At 41.4% G+C, this 16,909-nt stretch overlaps 2 protein-coding genes across 2 annotated transcripts in view; one reads left to right on the top strand and one right to left on the bottom strand.

Annotated features, from left to right (window-relative positions):
- The window catches only part of sdhaf4 (succinate dehydrogenase complex assembly factor 4), a 369,114-nt gene that overhangs the window by 338,429 nt on the left and 13,776 nt on the right, over positions 1-16,909 (bottom strand). The window lies entirely within an intron of this gene.
- Positions 125-8,996, top strand: rab1ab (RAB1A, member RAS oncogene family b). The gene is made up of 6 exons (XM_071912640.2): positions 125-519; positions 4,541-4,613; positions 5,191-5,286; positions 5,971-6,066; positions 7,381-7,512; positions 8,013-8,996. Exons 1-6 carry the CDS (start codon positions 506-508, stop codon positions 8,211-8,213), a joined length of 612 nt encoding a protein of 203 aa, XP_071768741.1. The 5' UTR covers positions 125-505; the 3' UTR covers positions 8,214-8,996.

The following is a 16,909-nucleotide window of genomic DNA, read 5'->3' as shown; positions in this document are numbered from 1 at the left end:
AAAGCTGTGACCGGAGGTTCTGTGTTTATTGTGGCTGACTTGAAAGAGGTCACTGGCTGACTCGTCTTTGCCACGTTTCACTAAATGACGTAATCCTTCACTGGGCTTGACAGTTCGCTGTTGCGGTAACATACAGAGAGAGAGAAAGAAGGAGCTGGTTAGACACCTAGCCGTATCCTCCCTGGTCATTCAGTTTAGGTTAACATTAGGTACAAAACGGTTTATCTGAGTCTCTTTTAAAATATCAGTTAGCTGTAGATCCAAGCCACGCTGCGTATTTCTTGTGTTGTTCCTGAGTTAGCTAGCCAGCTAGCTAATGTTAGCTATTTCCTGGTTGGAGTTTCAGCCATTTTGGGTTTTTAAGCTACTAGCCAGCCTTGGTTTTGGGAGCAGTGCAACCTAGCTACCGCTCCCGTTTTCACAACCAGACAGCGGTGTATATTTGAAGCCAGGGAAAAGGTCGTGACATTTTACAAGAGGGGATTTACTGTACGACGAGTCAACGATGAATCCCGAATAGTAAGTATCATGCAAAATCGAACTAGCTAGCTTTGTGTGCTAACAGGTAGCTCCAGTAGCTAACGTAACATTAGCTATTGAGCTATCGGCTAACATCAGCTGACGTTAGCCCTCTGTCCACCTGTGCCTGCCTGGCATTCTGTGAACATTATCCAGTGGTTTGCCTATGGAATCAAATTTGTCATTTTGGTGGTTTCTGTATTGTTTAACTCGAAACTAACTTAGCTACCGTTAACGTCCTAAAAGTTTATTTAGGCCAGCTGACAATTGTTAACAAGCGTTAACGTTACATAGCCTTAACACTGTTAGCCAGCTGTTCAGTCAGTGACAATACAAGCCCGTGGGTACCACAGTTTTCGGTTTGACAAACATGCAACGTTTCTCATGTAAAGTGTAAATTCAAGATAACGTTGGCTTATCAAAGATTGAGTAGCATTGTTGATCATCCAGATTCTTGCTGCCTGACTGCTTGTATGTGGATGTCTGTTTGCTAACAGACAGTACCAGCAGCGGCACTGTCTTTTATTAGCAAGCTAGCTTAGTTAATTCATAAAATCACGGTGAAACTAACTTGTCATCCAGTGTACCTCATATGAATGACTGACTTTTTTGCTGGACGCTATCTACAAGCTGGAACCGGTTGCTGATTGACGTAATGGAGTCTGTGGCGTTTAACTCACATATTTTCTTGCTGCTATTAGCAATCTACTAGTAGCAGACTTGAACTGTTTACATCAGGTAATTGATCTCCTTCCCTACCTGGAGTTGAACTACACATGACTCAAAGTTCAGTATCAGTCATCATATGGTCCAGTTGTGCTGAACCACCCCCTCCACAACCTCTCAGTCATGTGTTGGTCACATGCCATATGACAAGCCTGCTATTTCACCACAGCAATGTTGGCCAAGCAATTGGCTCTTGCCTCAGCTCTCTCTCTCTTTTACTTTCCATTCATAAATTATCATCACATGGGTGTCTCTGTTAGAATTTTTTAGATTAAGGTTTTCCCTTGTTCGTTGAGCCGTTTGGCAGCCCACCAACAGATTTTTCTGTCCACACAGAAAGATGTGTGAATCTAGCCACTCTAAAAGCCACGGACACACTGTTATATGTGTTTTTACACCATTTCTAGTCTTGTCATTCCACAGGCTAGCAGTAATTGATTTCCATACCGGTCTATAGACTGGCACTCTACTGTTGAGCTTTTATTAATGATTCACCTCTCATTTGTTATGGAATAGATACAGGCAAGGTCCAAGAGCTTCTGACTGTGGGAGTGGCATCATGAAAAGGATGCACCCTTACCCCGCAGTAAGGTCTAGGCTACAATTTTGTTTGGCCACATTCACACAGACATCTATGTCAAAGTTGAAGTGATGAAGAAGTAGTTAAGGGCCAACAAGAATGTGTAAATTGCATAGTTTGACTCCATGACATATTTAAAATTCTTTTGAACTGGATACCATGGTGGACAGAGATGTGTTAGGAGAGGGTTGATAATTGGAATTTGCAGGCCTGAGGCATAAAGGAAGGTGTTGCTGTTTTGTTTTTTGGGGTGCGGGTGTGGGGCACTTTAATCTTTTATTATTAGATATTTCAAAGTAGAGATGGACAAGAAAGATTGGGTGAGAGAGACAGGGAGGACATGTGACAAAGGTCTTGGGCCAGATTCAAACCCACTGAGCTACCAGGACACCCCCATCAAGTCTTAAAGTAACAAAGTTGGCTCTCTGCCCGGTTTGAACCCCACATTGTTTGCGGGGAAGTGTCTGCTAGCTTTATTTTACTCCTGTGTTTTTTCCAACTTGGTAAAGTTCTCTGAGTTCTCCTGAGCAGTGAGTAGCCAGGCTTGCACAGGGACGACCATTGTCCACAGCTACAGGCTTAATGAAGAGGGCATGACTGGAACTTTTTACAATGGGGAAAGGGGAGGAACTGGAGACTACTCAGGCTTCCAGGCTCTGCAGATGCAGGAGGCTTCAGTTGCATAGTACCTCTTTTTTCAATATGATGAATATTGGCAGTATTGCTGCCAAGTATCACTTCGCTACTTTTTCTTAAATACAGAGACTTAGACGATTAGAGATATTCATTTTTTTCTTCATCACGGATATCTGACATGCTTCAGGCTATGCGTGAATAAGGCAGAAATGATATTCAGGGAATATTCTGTTTATTCTACCAACATCTTATTTCAACCTGGAGGCAGCCCAATATCTGTTACCGTCACAGCTTGAGGCCTGGGATTGTGTCAGAATGAACAAGACTAGCCCCCCCCGCCCCTCCAGGTCCATCCTTATTCTGCTGGCAATCACTCCCGTAGTTTATATCAGCAGAACAGCATGCAGGAGAAGGGCCTCAAACGGAGTGCAGTGAAAGTCCAGAATTTCCTGCTCTGTCAGGGAAATGGAGACCTCTCCTCAGGCTTCCTTTTACGTGTGGTGCTGCTGCAGAGGAAAATTACACATTCTCCTGTTGGCTAAACACTAGTAGAACTTTGACAAAGCTAAACATTAGAGGAATGAAGCAGAGATATTGTGTGTGTGTGTCAGACAATAGCTCCATATTATGTTGGTATTTTGACCTATTTTGATGAGGGGGCAATCAGCATTTTGCCTCATTCACATGGGGGTAATTGCAGGTGGAGCAGGATGTTGGCTACGCCTGTATACAGTGTATTTGATGGTAGCCTGAAAGCTTAGGCTTGTTAGTTTTTCCTTGTGTAGCCTATTTAAGGCCTCACCGGTGTTTCAGCCATGCTCACTGAGCCTTGTTTTGTTTCTAGATAGTGTTAAGGTGGGTTGTTGACGCTGGATACTCTCAGTTAACGTTGGATTGCCCTGCCCTTGGTACGCAAGTTGCCCTACGCCTACACAATGCTATTTAGAGAATGAAAACGTAGCCCAAAAACACAGAGGAGCACCTGTCATTCTGGTCCCACAGTAGCCTACCCTATCAGGCAACTTGCGAGCTCATGTTTAATTTGGTCCACACCTTTTCCTGCTGCCTCACACCATGTACATGTGTGTATGGTGGCTGTCGATATACACCCCACACTTATATGTGTGTTGTGTGTTTTTAAGAGAGAAAGGAAAGGTGCTATTAGCTGACCAAGGTTAAGACAAATCCAAACCGTAGTAAATGAATTACAGAGAGTTTGGCTAACTCAACAGTGGCTGTTATATCAACTCATTAAACACGCATCAGACTGATAGGCCCAGGCTCAATCATAACCGGAGTGGAGGGTTACACCTTTCGACCAAGAGTGTCTTTTTGAAAGCCTGGCGTTTTTTCCTACTTCAGTTGGCCTCGTACGGCTGATCACATGCAGTTCCTTCTGAAAATGTTGCTGAGCTCAGCAGTGTTCATTGTCCTGAAAGTTTCCTTTACTTGTAAAATGCAGACCCGTCAGCTGCCACGCACAAATGATGCAATGACTCTGACACTGATCAGCATTTTCGGAGCTAACTGAAACTGACAGTAAATCACAGAACTCGAAAGTTTTACAATTATGCGAGACCGACTCGCTGTGAAATGTTGATGTGAGACCTTGAATCTGACTGCCATTTCCCCACCCTGTTCTGAAGTCAAATGAGTGATCTGTAACTTGGTTAAACTGCTCCTGACACTTGCCAGGTTAACTATTTCTAAATATCTGAGAAGTCGCTCCGAGGGGAGTTTTTATTATTCAGGGAAGTTAGTCTTGGTTCTGTGCAAGCTGCAAGAAAAATACCCTGTTAGTACAAGGAAAGCCAAAGGTTTTGCTTGCACTTGTGCTTTGAATGTGGATGACTTAATGTTGTGTTTCCCATTCATAGATGTCAGACATGCCCAGCACAAATACTTTCCCTAGACTGATATTATAACACATTAACAGTGCTGCTCTTGTAATCCCAGCATGATCGCCACCACGAATAACCTGAGAAGCTGTGGGAAGGCCTGTTATGGACAGGATTGGTATTATGTGTCCCAGGCATGTTGTTTAGCCTAACGAGAGTGTTTCTCTGCCCTCCTCCACAGTGACTATTTATTCAAGCTGCTCCTGATTGGTGACTCTGGTGTTGGAAAGTCTTGCCTTCTCCTCCGATTCGCAGTAAGTTTCCCAAAATGCCACAGATTTTTGAAATGGCACTGTAATTTCTTTCTGTATACTTAGTAGTGTTAATGGTAACTAATATACCAGTTTAGGTCTTTTATGTTCTAAGCCTGTTTCTTTGTGTCCTCGCATCCTAATCACAAATATATCCTTGTATACATGGGAAAAAACAATATTTTGAGTGCTACTATTTAGTGAATTCATGCAGACTGACAAAACCAGTCTCTCTTGGATAACAATGTATCCCAGCTATCTTAATTTGGTTCCTTATGATCTGAATGAGAACCAATCCAGGGATATGATGTTTACATGTGCCAGCTCAAACTGTGTACTTGAATATTCTGAATATTAAATACTGAAATACGGCTCTGAACACGCTCAGTGTTTCATTCATATGTATTGTAACGTCCCCATTTCAAAGCAGTTGAAGCTATTAGTGCAGCAACACCTTGGCTAAGTCCCACTAGTGCTAATATTGACTGATGACACTGTTTGTGTTGCGTATACTTGAGCAGGAAGCGAGTGTTCCAGGATGTGTGAGGCTTCTAACCCTGACTCTTCTTCTTCTCCCCAGGATGACACATACACAGAAAGTTACATTAGCACTATTGGTGTGGACTTCAAAATACGAACCATAGAACTAGACGGAAAGACCATTAAACTTCAGATCGTAAGTAGCCTGCAGTCTCGCACCAGTGTTTCCCTATGCATAGTACTTTCATTGGCTTTCTCAGAAGTCACATTTTCAGGACTTTTTTGCCCCATTGATGCCAGCACATTTTTGATATTTTCCTATACATGCGTCATCATTTGGCTTGTACCCAGGGTCATAAAACTGTAAATTCACAATGAAACTGCATTTTGAGAGCATCTTGCTTCCTTAATATGATGTATTTCCTGTTGAAACAGGACATTGGGGCGGGACATAACGTTGGGAGGGATCATTCTATAGTGTAAACCAATGGGATATCAGGAAGGGAGAGAAAGGCAGTTTTATTTGATGGGAAGGGCAGAGGGCTGGGATTGTTCAAAAATGTGTGAAGGTTTAAATGGTTGAAATTTTTATTTACACTTCATGGTACACAATGAAGTTTTCTGTTTTCCCTGAAGTAAAATGAATGAGATTTTGATTGAATTTCTTGTCATTTCTTGGCATAAATTGTGAAAAAAAAAAAAAAAGGTATACGGTTGATATGAGCTAAAAAGGCAAATAAAACAAAACTTTGCACATGTGGGGGACGATGTCAGCTGACAGTTAACAACAAAAATCTAAAACTTCAGCAGGGTGATGAGAAAGAAATCTTCACCCCAGATTTGTGAACCGTGTCTTTTTGTGTCTTTTTTCCGTTGCCAGTGGGATACGGCGGGTCAAGAGAGGTTTCGTACAATCACATCCAGCTACTACAGAGGTGCTCACGGTATCATCGTAGTCTACGATGTCACGGACCAGGTCAGTTTAACACTGCACTATTCACTACCTCTTTTACTCATGGAAATATGGCTAAGGTTTTTTTTCCCCCCATCCAAGCACCCCTGGAGTTTCCTAGACCTAGATAGGAGCATGTGGAAATATTGAAACAAGCACAGATTCTGTTGAGTCCCACGGTGCATGATGATGTATAGTTCTTTGTTCATAGGAGAAGTGGATTATGGGAGTTAGGGTGTTAATATTTGTAGTTACAGGAAAAGTCCACCATCAGATAGTCTTACACTGTTAGATATTTCGACAGCCCCCAGAGAGGGGGTGCCAAAGGCTTGAAAAGCTTGAAAGTGTGATCATTCAGATGTGGGTTATATGCGCACATGGAGAGATAGATAACTATAGCGACAGTAAGAGCAAGACTTTCCAGTTGAGAAAAAGTGAGACTTGCATGCCTTAGAACTGAAGATTTCTTGATGCTGCAGTGCATTCTGGTCTGTTGAGGCTGCTGTGGGTGGAGAAATTGGTCTCTCTTCTCTTCTATGATGGATTTCTCCCTGTATGATTGTTGAACGTCTCTTGGTGCAAAATGGCGCCTCTAGAAAGAAGCCCTCGCTCTTTGATTCTGAGGGACTGACACCAAAACCTGACGTTTACCGTTGATGTTTTAGACCGCTTCTCTGTGTTTATGGCTTGTGATTGAGGCCTACATAACCTTATGGTTGCTTATAAAGCTTGTTGTGTCCTCTGGGTCCCTGTACCAAGCTGGCCCACTGATGGTCACCACATATAGTGTCTTAAAGCCAGGGAATACCATGGTATCTTATTCATAACCCAGTTGGTTCTTCCTGGCTAGTTTTCATAGAGGTGATGGACTGGTGATGAGGAGGATTGCTTTCCTAAAATGAAAAGATCACATCCAGGTCTTCATGTTTGGGAATAACAAAAACAGGAAAAGTAAGAATGACTTGTCGTCGTTCAGATCTGATGTACATTGTAGTTGACCCACTGTCATGTCACATATTGTGATATTTGTGTTGTGATGAACAGTTCTCAGCTATAGTGACGTGGCCTAGTTGTCATGGTGTTTAGCCACTGTCAACATGCATTATATTGATTACTAACCAAGAGCTTCAAATCCAGTTGAGAAATTGAGGTCTGGGCAAAAGTACAGTATGGAATGTGCAGGAACCTTGTATATTTTGTCTGCAGTTTGAGTCTTAAATGATCTAAAATGAATATAATTGACAGATGTTTATTTGGTGATATTGAGTGTGGTGTCCTGTACTATATGTTTTACCCAGTGCAATTGATGGTAATTTTTGTCTCTGTTTCCCGCCTCAGGAATCCTTCAACAACGTCAAACAGTGGCTACAGGAAATCGACCGCTATGCCAGTGAAAATGTCAACAAGCTATTGGTTGGGAACAAGTGTGACCTGACGACAAAGAAGGTGGTGGACTACACAACAGCGAAGGTAAGGCCTCTGGGCAGGTTGTCCCATATTTTCAGTTTGTACACTCTAAAAAAGCAAGTGCCATTTTAATACATCTGTATGTCATCTTTGGTCATTAACATGTTGTTATGTTGATATGTTGTATGAAGACACAGAGATGTGTTAAAAATTACATTTTTTTTTAGAGTGTACATATTTTCATGTTTTGTTTTTTTTGTCTCAGTATGTTCATCTGCTGTTATTTTACACACCCTCATAATGCTGGAACTCAAATTTTTTGTCATTCCTTATATTTATACATTTCCACTTGATATGTTCTCGAAATGGTAGAATTGCAGGTTATGTTTAATACCCCCCTATTTGCTATATTCATATTTATACTCTATTTTTCTTTGCGGTATCCTAGAACTATTTTGCCTTGGCAGTGAGCCAACATCTCTAAGGGAATTATTAAAGTTTCATCTTATTTCAAGGCAGCCCTCCTGACCACCCCCCTTCTTCCTCCTCTCTCTCCTCCCCAGGAGTTCGCTGACTCCCTGGGCATCCCGTTCTTGGAAACCAGCGCCAAGAACGCCACCAACGTGGAGCAGGCCTTCATGACCATGGCCGCCGAGATCAAGAAGCGGATGGGCCCCGGGGCCACGGCCGGCGGCGGGGAGAAGCCCAACGTCAAGCTGACCCCCGGCACCACTGTCAAGCCTTCGTCAGGAGGATGCTGCTGAGAGAGAGAGAGAAAAAAAAGGCCCACTTCCGACCCCCCCACCCCCACCCTCCGACTCCAACTTCCCCCTCCGCCCCTCCGCCCGGCCGCCACCCTCTAAACTCCACTGTGTCCCGACAAAACCCGACGAGAGAGGACAGGGAAGAATTCACAACATGTGTACGTATGTGAGAGTGCAAGCAAAAAGAGAAAACAAAATGAAGTTGCCTGTATTTGTACTGTACATACTGTAGCCGCACTACCAAAAAAAAACAAAAAACAAATAAAGGATCCTTCCTCTCTTATTGTCCTGGTAATTGATAGTTCTACGGATCGATTCTAATCGTCCCCTCGCCCCTGATACTCATCACCTCCCACCTCAAACCTCTCTCAGAGACTCTAGATTTCGTTCGGCCCTCTGTATGCAGGTTCATGAGAACGGTGTGTGTGTCGCGTGTGTGTGAATGTGTCTGTTTCACTGCATTCCTACAGCGGGGTTGGTATTACGACTCGGATTCATGACGTTTTCTGTTTGTATGTACCATTATCGTTTTTATTTTCCTCCTGTCCCTTAATGATTATTTTGCTGTTTGTATCAGCATGTGTTGGTCTGTCCCCCTTTTTTTTTGAAGGTGTTTTTTTTTGTTTGTTTTTTTCTCGCCAACTTCTGCACAGCAGTGTCTCACTGTCCAGCATCGAAAGTCTAGTGCAAAAATATATGTACATAAACATTACGTTTATATATATATGTAAAATCTGATTTGCCAGTTCTGTAGTGCTCAATACATTATTGGGGTAGTCTTGACTCTTTATCTCTGCATTAAATTTGTGGCTGAAGACAATTGTCAGTTTGTTGCTCAACATGTAACACTTAAACTGAAAAAATAAATATTGTACTACCAGACTGTATGAAACAGAAAGATCTGTCTGCAATTCTTGGTGAGATGCGTAGAAAAGATGTTTTCATTATTTATTCTACATTTGTTTGGCAAATCTACTGCCGGTAACTTAGGGTCTGCAAATTGGCCAGTACCTGTGTAATCTCAGTACAGAATTGCATATATAAAACACTATGTTCTCATGTTTTCATAATAAAGGCAACTGGATTCAGTTTTAAAGGAACTCGGGGAGCGTTTCTCCAGTGTTTACATGTTAGAACAGTGCTCTATTGTCTGGCCTGCAGCATTATATACGAAGGTCGGGTCATAACAGCATAGCCGTAGATGTGTCTCTTCATACGAGCCATTCATTAGCTAGTTAACCCCGATCTGGAGTGTGACCCTAAGCGGCTCATGCGCGGCCTAGTTTCCACTGAACACTGTCAGCAGAATTTCACAGGAAATCCCGTGAAGCTATTAGGTAACTCAGGGTTTGGTAGAAAAACCTGAATCACTGACATGTCAGTTGAAGGCAGGGCCGCTGCAATGACAGGAGAGAGGAAGTGTTTCTCTAGAACAGGCCTTCACGCACATTTCCATATCACACACCTGCAAATAGAAACATTAAGGCTGCTGAAGCTAAGTTGAAAAGATTTGGTCCCAGGAATCCATATGGCAAAGTGTTGATTTAGTATTGAATTGTAGAGCTGTCTACACTACATGGGGAGATAATAGTGGTGGGAGTGAAGCCTTATATTCTATGACCTTTATCGGCTTCCGTTGGCAACCAGTAGGAATTGGAACAACATCAGCAGGTCCCCTGTTCCCTTGAGCTATGGTGGCCTATAATTTACATAAATAAAATCACATTTTCACAGTACACAAGGAAGATAATTAGAGCAGAGATCCAACAGAAACATCTGGTGAAGAGCTAATATATCACCATGCTAAATACTGGAATAATAATACTGCTTTGTCATTTGTTTTTTAGGCGTGAGAATGAGGTATTTTAGCCTTTGTAACTGAATGTCATAGCACCGAATACCAGTGTTGGGAGCGTCTTGAAACTCCAGTGGGCGGGGACTTCTTGTTTCAAAACAGTACGGGCCAGAAAGTGAGTTTTGAAAGAGAAATCTCAGCAGTAATCGTTGAGTCATTGGTATTGATCAACAACCCTATCAACCCCCTGCAGATATATTATGGTCATTTTGTGCCATGGGCCCCCCTAAAACCCCTTGGGGACCACTATCCAAGAAAGTGTAAAATCAACTTCTTTACTGTAGTTATATTTGAAAAACACTGTTACTTGTCCTCCAAAATGCTAAAGGCAGGCAGATTAATAAACCCAGTGGCAGCCAGAGCCAATCAAAACTTGTATTCTAGCTTAGGGCAGGTCCTCATAATACACTTACACCAATTAATATTCAGAGGTCTAATTACTACATGGCAGTTACAGACCTCTAGGATGCATCAAAAATATCTTGTGAATGTCAGATTTTTCTCTTCTCGAACTCCAAATACCTTGAAAAGCTTGAGAAGAAGATATAAGAAGATATACAGTAGCTCCTGATGCTTTGAAATGGATTAGTAGGGGAGAACAGGATAAGTTGAGCCTGTGGGTAAGATGAGCCATCCCTTGTGTCCAGGCAGCCATACACAAAATGAACCATGTGATCACAGATTTAGGAAGAGTAATTTATTTCCCTGAATCTGTGATGGAGAAAGTGGAAAGAGAGCCAGGTCAAAAAATCAGATTTCATCATGATTCTTATATCTAAATGGAAGAAGATATGTTTGAGGCTTTATTATATATTAGTTTAAGGCTTTATAAGGTACAATAAGAGTTCATAAACTGTGGAGCTGATTAGCTGTGTGAAGCAGTTTTGTCAAAATGGTGGTTGTGGGGTCAAATGTGCCACTTTCCCTGGGGCAAGTTGAACTTATGGCTCAGCTCAACCCAATCTAATTACATTTATAAACTAGTTATTTTAAAGACACATATGTGCTCAAGTGTTGTTTTCTAATATTACAGAGGAGATATAATTATACCATGAGACTAAAAACAGGGGTTCAGCCTCCATTCTAGGATGTAAAAAGAGCAGCCAAGTAAGTTGATTTGATCAGTGACAAGGGAGCAGAAGATAGACAGAATGACACTGAAGAGATAACATTGAGAGATATAACATGATATATCATGGACAGGATATGGCACACACACACACACACACACACACACACACACACCCAGTCACACACACCGCACACTGTGTTACAGTTGTGTTGTGCCAAATTGTGCATTGTTATGCTTTTTAAAAAGAGACATTAGCACCATAGTTGAACCAAACAAATAATTTATATTGCTTGACAGAATGGAGAGACAGATTTTCTGAAAAGGTCAAAAACAGAGGTTGTAAGTTGCGTAATACTTTACCTCCATAAGGCTCAACTTACCCCGCCCTTTGCTCAATTTACCCCTATCCCCGGGTAAGTTGTACCCATTTTTTTCCCCCTGTACACGTTATAGTTTTATAATAAAAAGTAGAGTACTGAATATTTTGAAGTTTCACCACTGAAACTCAAGAATCACCTTGGTTTCAAAACAGATATCTGCTGATGTAACCATTAATAGATTTTGGCAACCAGTTGGCTACTGCCCAAAATTGTATCACATATTGAACATACCAGAATCATTTGGAAAACAAAATTGAATAGAAGCACTGGGTCCAGTTTACTTAATTTTCTGTTAAATAGTCAAATATCACGTCATATAAGCTATCACCTTAGTGCTCAGTGAGGCACAACATAACATTAATTCAGTAAAGAAAAGAGTATTAGTATATTATGTTTGTATACTTTAAAGTTGCACTGTGTTGTTGCACTGTGTTGTTACACTGTTGTAAGTACATTATGTATCAGGGAGATTTTCATCAGGTACCTGCACAGTAATATTACAATACCTTTCCATAAATCAATACACAGGTTAATACACTAGAAAAAGGCCATTGTAAAGTGCCACTCAAGTTTCTATTAACTGCATGGGTTGATGCACAGGTTGTTTTGGAAACGAGAAATTCTACGCCTGAAAAGCTGACTTGAAGATGGATAACTTCAGCAAAATCAAATTATTTTCCTAAAGTATCCCCTGAGATATGATAGCAGGTAAGATTAGAGTGAGCTAACCTGTGGCTTAAACCAGTGAAACGCAATAGGAATGAGCAATTAAATAGTCAAAGATGTTTCCTGCATAAAAAATAGGGTATCTTAATACAAAGTCCAAATATTCAATTATGTGTTTTTTAATCATGTTTAGGTTATAAACCATATATAAATCATATGTAAACAGAATGCAGCAGAGTTCAGAGTCATAAAGGCAGATTGACCTGAACACAGACTCAGACTCACAGTTTCATCTCTGATCGGTGTTCACCTGCACATTGAGACAGAAAACTCACGTTGCATTAATTTGGAGAAACATCAACAATATCTACCTTTTAGAAAGGAAAACATGGAGAGTGATTTCCATCTTGGTAAGCCACATGTATTTCTAATTTTATTATTTAACAGTAAAAGATTAGTACAGAGGATTCTGCTGAACAGACAAACAAGAGACAGACAGGATAGACTAGTTCTTTGTGTTGAAGGATTTACATTTGTGTCCAGTTCTTCCTTAGTTTGATTTACATTGTAAATTCACAGTTAGACTTGTTGAAACAAAACAGTGATGAAAGGTGTAAGTGAAGCTATGATGAAGCATGTTGACCTTGAATGAAGCTACATCAGGTGGCTTTATGGTTATTTGATTATTAAGATGTTGCCATTGCATTTCTTTCAGCATCCATGCAAATGGTCACTCGACTCAATGCTCTTAATGACGATCGCCATGAAAACATCAACTGCATGTTTGCGAAAGTCCTGAAGAAGGAGCAATACCTTCATGCTGAAGCCTCTAGTTTCTCTGGAGTGACTGCTTAGCTCGACTGTGACCTTTCACCTCAGTCTGCTTTTGGTCTCGGCTCCAAACCTGCTTGTGGATTTGAGAGCCTCAATATATGGGAACCAATAGCCAGCACAGCTTCATCAGCATGCATGCTTCTCTTGGATGTGGACAAAGGAGACCTTCCTCCCACAGAGAAAGAGTCTCCTCTCATGATCAAGGACACAGCGTTAGGTAATGCTGGAGCATCCATCCATCCAGCTCAGCATGTTGAGGCTCAGTCTAACCTGCTCCGCCTTGTTGAGGCTCCAATGACTGATGACTTCAAACTCATTGAGAGACTGAATCAGCTTCAGCACTCCCCCTTTGGTTTTGACGATGACTACCACCAGGCAGTTGGAAAGAGATACCTCTATGCTTCCCCATGTGACACATCTGGATTTGTGGCAGACTGCTGCTCACCCTGTGGATCCACTCTGGGCCGCCTGGATGAGTAGGAGCCACTGGTCAAATCCCACTTTGACTTGGAGAAGGAGGGATTTGGTGAGGAGCTCCTCTACGCTTCATCACATCTCTCTAGATTTGCAGTTGACTGCTCCCCACAGCATGGGCCGACTCTGGACCAGCTGGACAAATGGGAACCTGTTGTCAGCAGCACTGACTCTCACCTGATGCAGTTCCTCTCAGTCCTCCTGGAGGAGGAGGAACTTGGTGAAAAGCACATGAATGCTTCCTCATCAGTGAGTTCTACATTTATGGCTGCCTGCGCTGCGCACCATACCCCTACTCAAGATCATCTCGATGAATGGGAGCCAATCGTCAGAGCTGATTCTAAACTGATGCTGTTCCTCCAGGACTTGGAGAAGCAGGAAGAACAATGTTCTGTTATCAAGAGGGAAACGGTCGACTCTTGTGCACAGACTGAGGCCGCTGCTGAAAGCTCTGTCACCGTCCTGCATCAACCTGAATGTTGTGAGGGAACAAAAGTCACTTTCCTCTCTGCTGGACCTGACAATAACTCCACCTCAGAGGATGTTCTCCCGGTCTCTCTTGCTGAATACACCCTGACTCACCAGCTTCAGGAAGGATCAAGCGACCTGCTTCAGGAGTCAGAGGCTCCAGACATCCAGGTTCAGGTCAAAGCTCCACCAAGCCTGATCCAGGAGGTTGAAACTATGAAGGTGGACAAGGACAACCAGGCTAACCACCCTCCACCCATTCAGGAAGCTGAAGCTTCAAGTTCATCCACGCTTCTCCATGTGTGTGAGGCTGTTGTTTACATCAAGGCGTCTAGCAGTTTGTTCCATGAGACCAAGGACACCAAGGATCTGTCCTGTCTGACCCTGGAAACACTTCCACCCGTCCAACTGGTCGAACCTGCAGGACCTCAGAGTTCCAGTGCCAAAGACAGCCTGTCAACAAAACCAAAGAAGAAGAAGCGTGGCTTCTTTTCTTGGCTATCCCGCATATTCCGAAGGAAGAACAAGAAATCTGCAGTCCACTTCTGAACTCCTGTCATCTTCCTATCCACTTTAAAACAAATGAACAACTGAATCATTTTATTTGAATACATTTATTTGCACACTACTGTTACAGTGTCTTTGCTCATTTCAAACACCTTTATTCCTGCAGTTATGGGGAACCTGTAGCCTAAAGCAGTGGATGGAAATTATGGAATTAGTAATGGAATTAGTAAATATATGTTGGCCATTAACATTTTCTATGCCTCTATTACTAACAATATAATCAATATTTATTCTAAATGTGGCTGTTTTTTCACTGAGAGACCATTTTGCTTTAAATATGCCACCTGTTTTCTGTCAAATAAAACAAGCAAGAAAACATTAAATTAGTATTATTATTATTCACTATGATGAAGGCTGATATTTGGCTAGGAAGGACAAGTATGAAACAATAGTTTTCTCCAAAAAAATGATGATTTGATTTCATGATTTGATTTGATTCAGAGAATTTACACTGCAAGAGTAATGGATAACTAAATTGGATTTGCATTTTAAAATTTGAGAAAAGCAAGATCCTTGAGTACAAGGCTGTGTATAACAGCCTTAGCTCGGTAAAGGACTGCAATTTATTGTACTGTAGCAGGCATGATGTCTGATGATAAAGAAGCTGATTTTTCAACACAGAGGACGAAACCACACCTTCTTCCTCCACTGAGACACCAATGAAGAAGCGCAGCTTTTTCAGCAGGATGTCAGCTGGCCTGTCCAAGCCCTTCAAGAAGAGCCAGAAATCCACCAAGGCTCATTTTTCTCACTTTTTTCCTCTGTTTTCAATCAGCACACTGTCTTGCACTTATTTTGGTTTGTATATGTCCTGTTTCTCTGCTGCTGTCAGCTCCATATTATCCAACATCAACATTAAATGGTGGCAAGCAGACATTGTATTGGTTAGAGAGACCCTGCAACAGCCAACTACACTGAACTGAAACTGCTAATGCTTTGGTAATGTTTTTTTGTTCTTAGCATTTGTAATTTATGTATTTTACCACTTCTGGTTTTTTTTCTGTCAGTGTGTAACCAACACTTGAACTAAAACTAAACCTTAAATTTAAACTCGAAATTAAAACTTAATTCAGGGGTTTTTCCAAACTGATGTTGCGCCAATACACTATAAAACCTGAGAAAATGAGACTCTCTCAATGTCTCACCAAAAACGTTTGATAAGACTGGTAGACCAGTGCTAGACTAGTAAGACTGAAAAATTGCTGAATTTCCCCATAGCACCATTTGGCCCATAGCTAAAAAGATGTGCCAAAAGGGACTCAAACTTTTAATTTTCTTTAAAAAAAAAATATATATTTACATGCTTGTAGATTTCACTTGACACATGATACAGTAAACCAAACATGACCTTTAATTAATCATCATATTCAGATATTCTGTATTATATTGGAAAAAGTCTTTAATATTCTCAGTGAAACGAGACCTTTCCAGTTGCTTCTACATTTGAACACCAGACAGTACAGAACAAGGCAAAACAACAGCTAACAAATGCAAGAACCAACACCATTATTTTTAACCAACCAGGTTTATTTGGTGAATTTGAAATAATTACAACATTGTGAAAAGTTTGAGCTTTTCCAGGTATGTAAAGGCTCATTTGAAGTACATGTTAATATTAGAGCAGTTAACACTGACATCATCGGTAAGAAGGACTGATTAAAAACGTACTTTAAGGCTGTGTGTTATGTTCAAGTGCACTTTTCACTCGGACAGGCTAAGAGTCTTTTCAACCAGGAACTGCATTGATCCCTGTGGAGAAATCGGGTTCTAAAAATCAATATCAGGAGGGCTCCAAATGTCTAGCTGGTGATGGCGATGAAGGCAAGTCGCCGTATTCTACATGCTGTGTGACTGTAGCTGCCATCGGATCAGTGAAAAACAAATGTAAACCTGTTTAGATGCTGAAATCACAGACTGGAGTCCTGCTTCTCCAGGGTGGGTTTTGTTTTGTGTGCTGTTTTAGGTTTGAATACAGTTTATTCAGTATTATCACAAAAAGGCAGGATGATAGAAATAGTCAGTTACGGTATTCAACATGGCCGCCTGGCTGGAAATGCATTTCTCTGTAAAAGGTTGATAAAAGATACTGGAGCTGACAGTATGAGTGCGAGTCAAAATCTTAAAAAAGGTGATCAGTACAGGGTGAAGTCTTGAAAAAGATAAATGACAACAGCACGGGTAGCAAAAGCAGTGCGCTGGATCACTATTAATGTTCAAACATGATAGAAAATTGAATTGATTCTTTTTCAGACGACATTTCTAAAAGCACTCAACCAAGAGGAAAGCTTAAAACATGTTAAGAGAAGCGGTTCTTACTCTGACACACTAACAAAAGTGAAGATCTTTCAAAACCAGGGCTTGAAATTAGCAGTAGCCAGCA

The sequence above is a fragment of the Centroberyx gerrardi genome, chromosome 15, assembly GCF_048128805.1.
Source record: "Centroberyx gerrardi isolate f3 chromosome 15, fCenGer3.hap1.cur.20231027, whole genome shotgun sequence".
Lineage (NCBI taxonomy): Eukaryota > Metazoa > Chordata > Actinopteri > Beryciformes > Berycidae > Centroberyx > Centroberyx gerrardi.
Note: the sequence above shows the minus strand (reverse complement) of the source record. Positions and strands in the feature narration are given on the sequence as shown.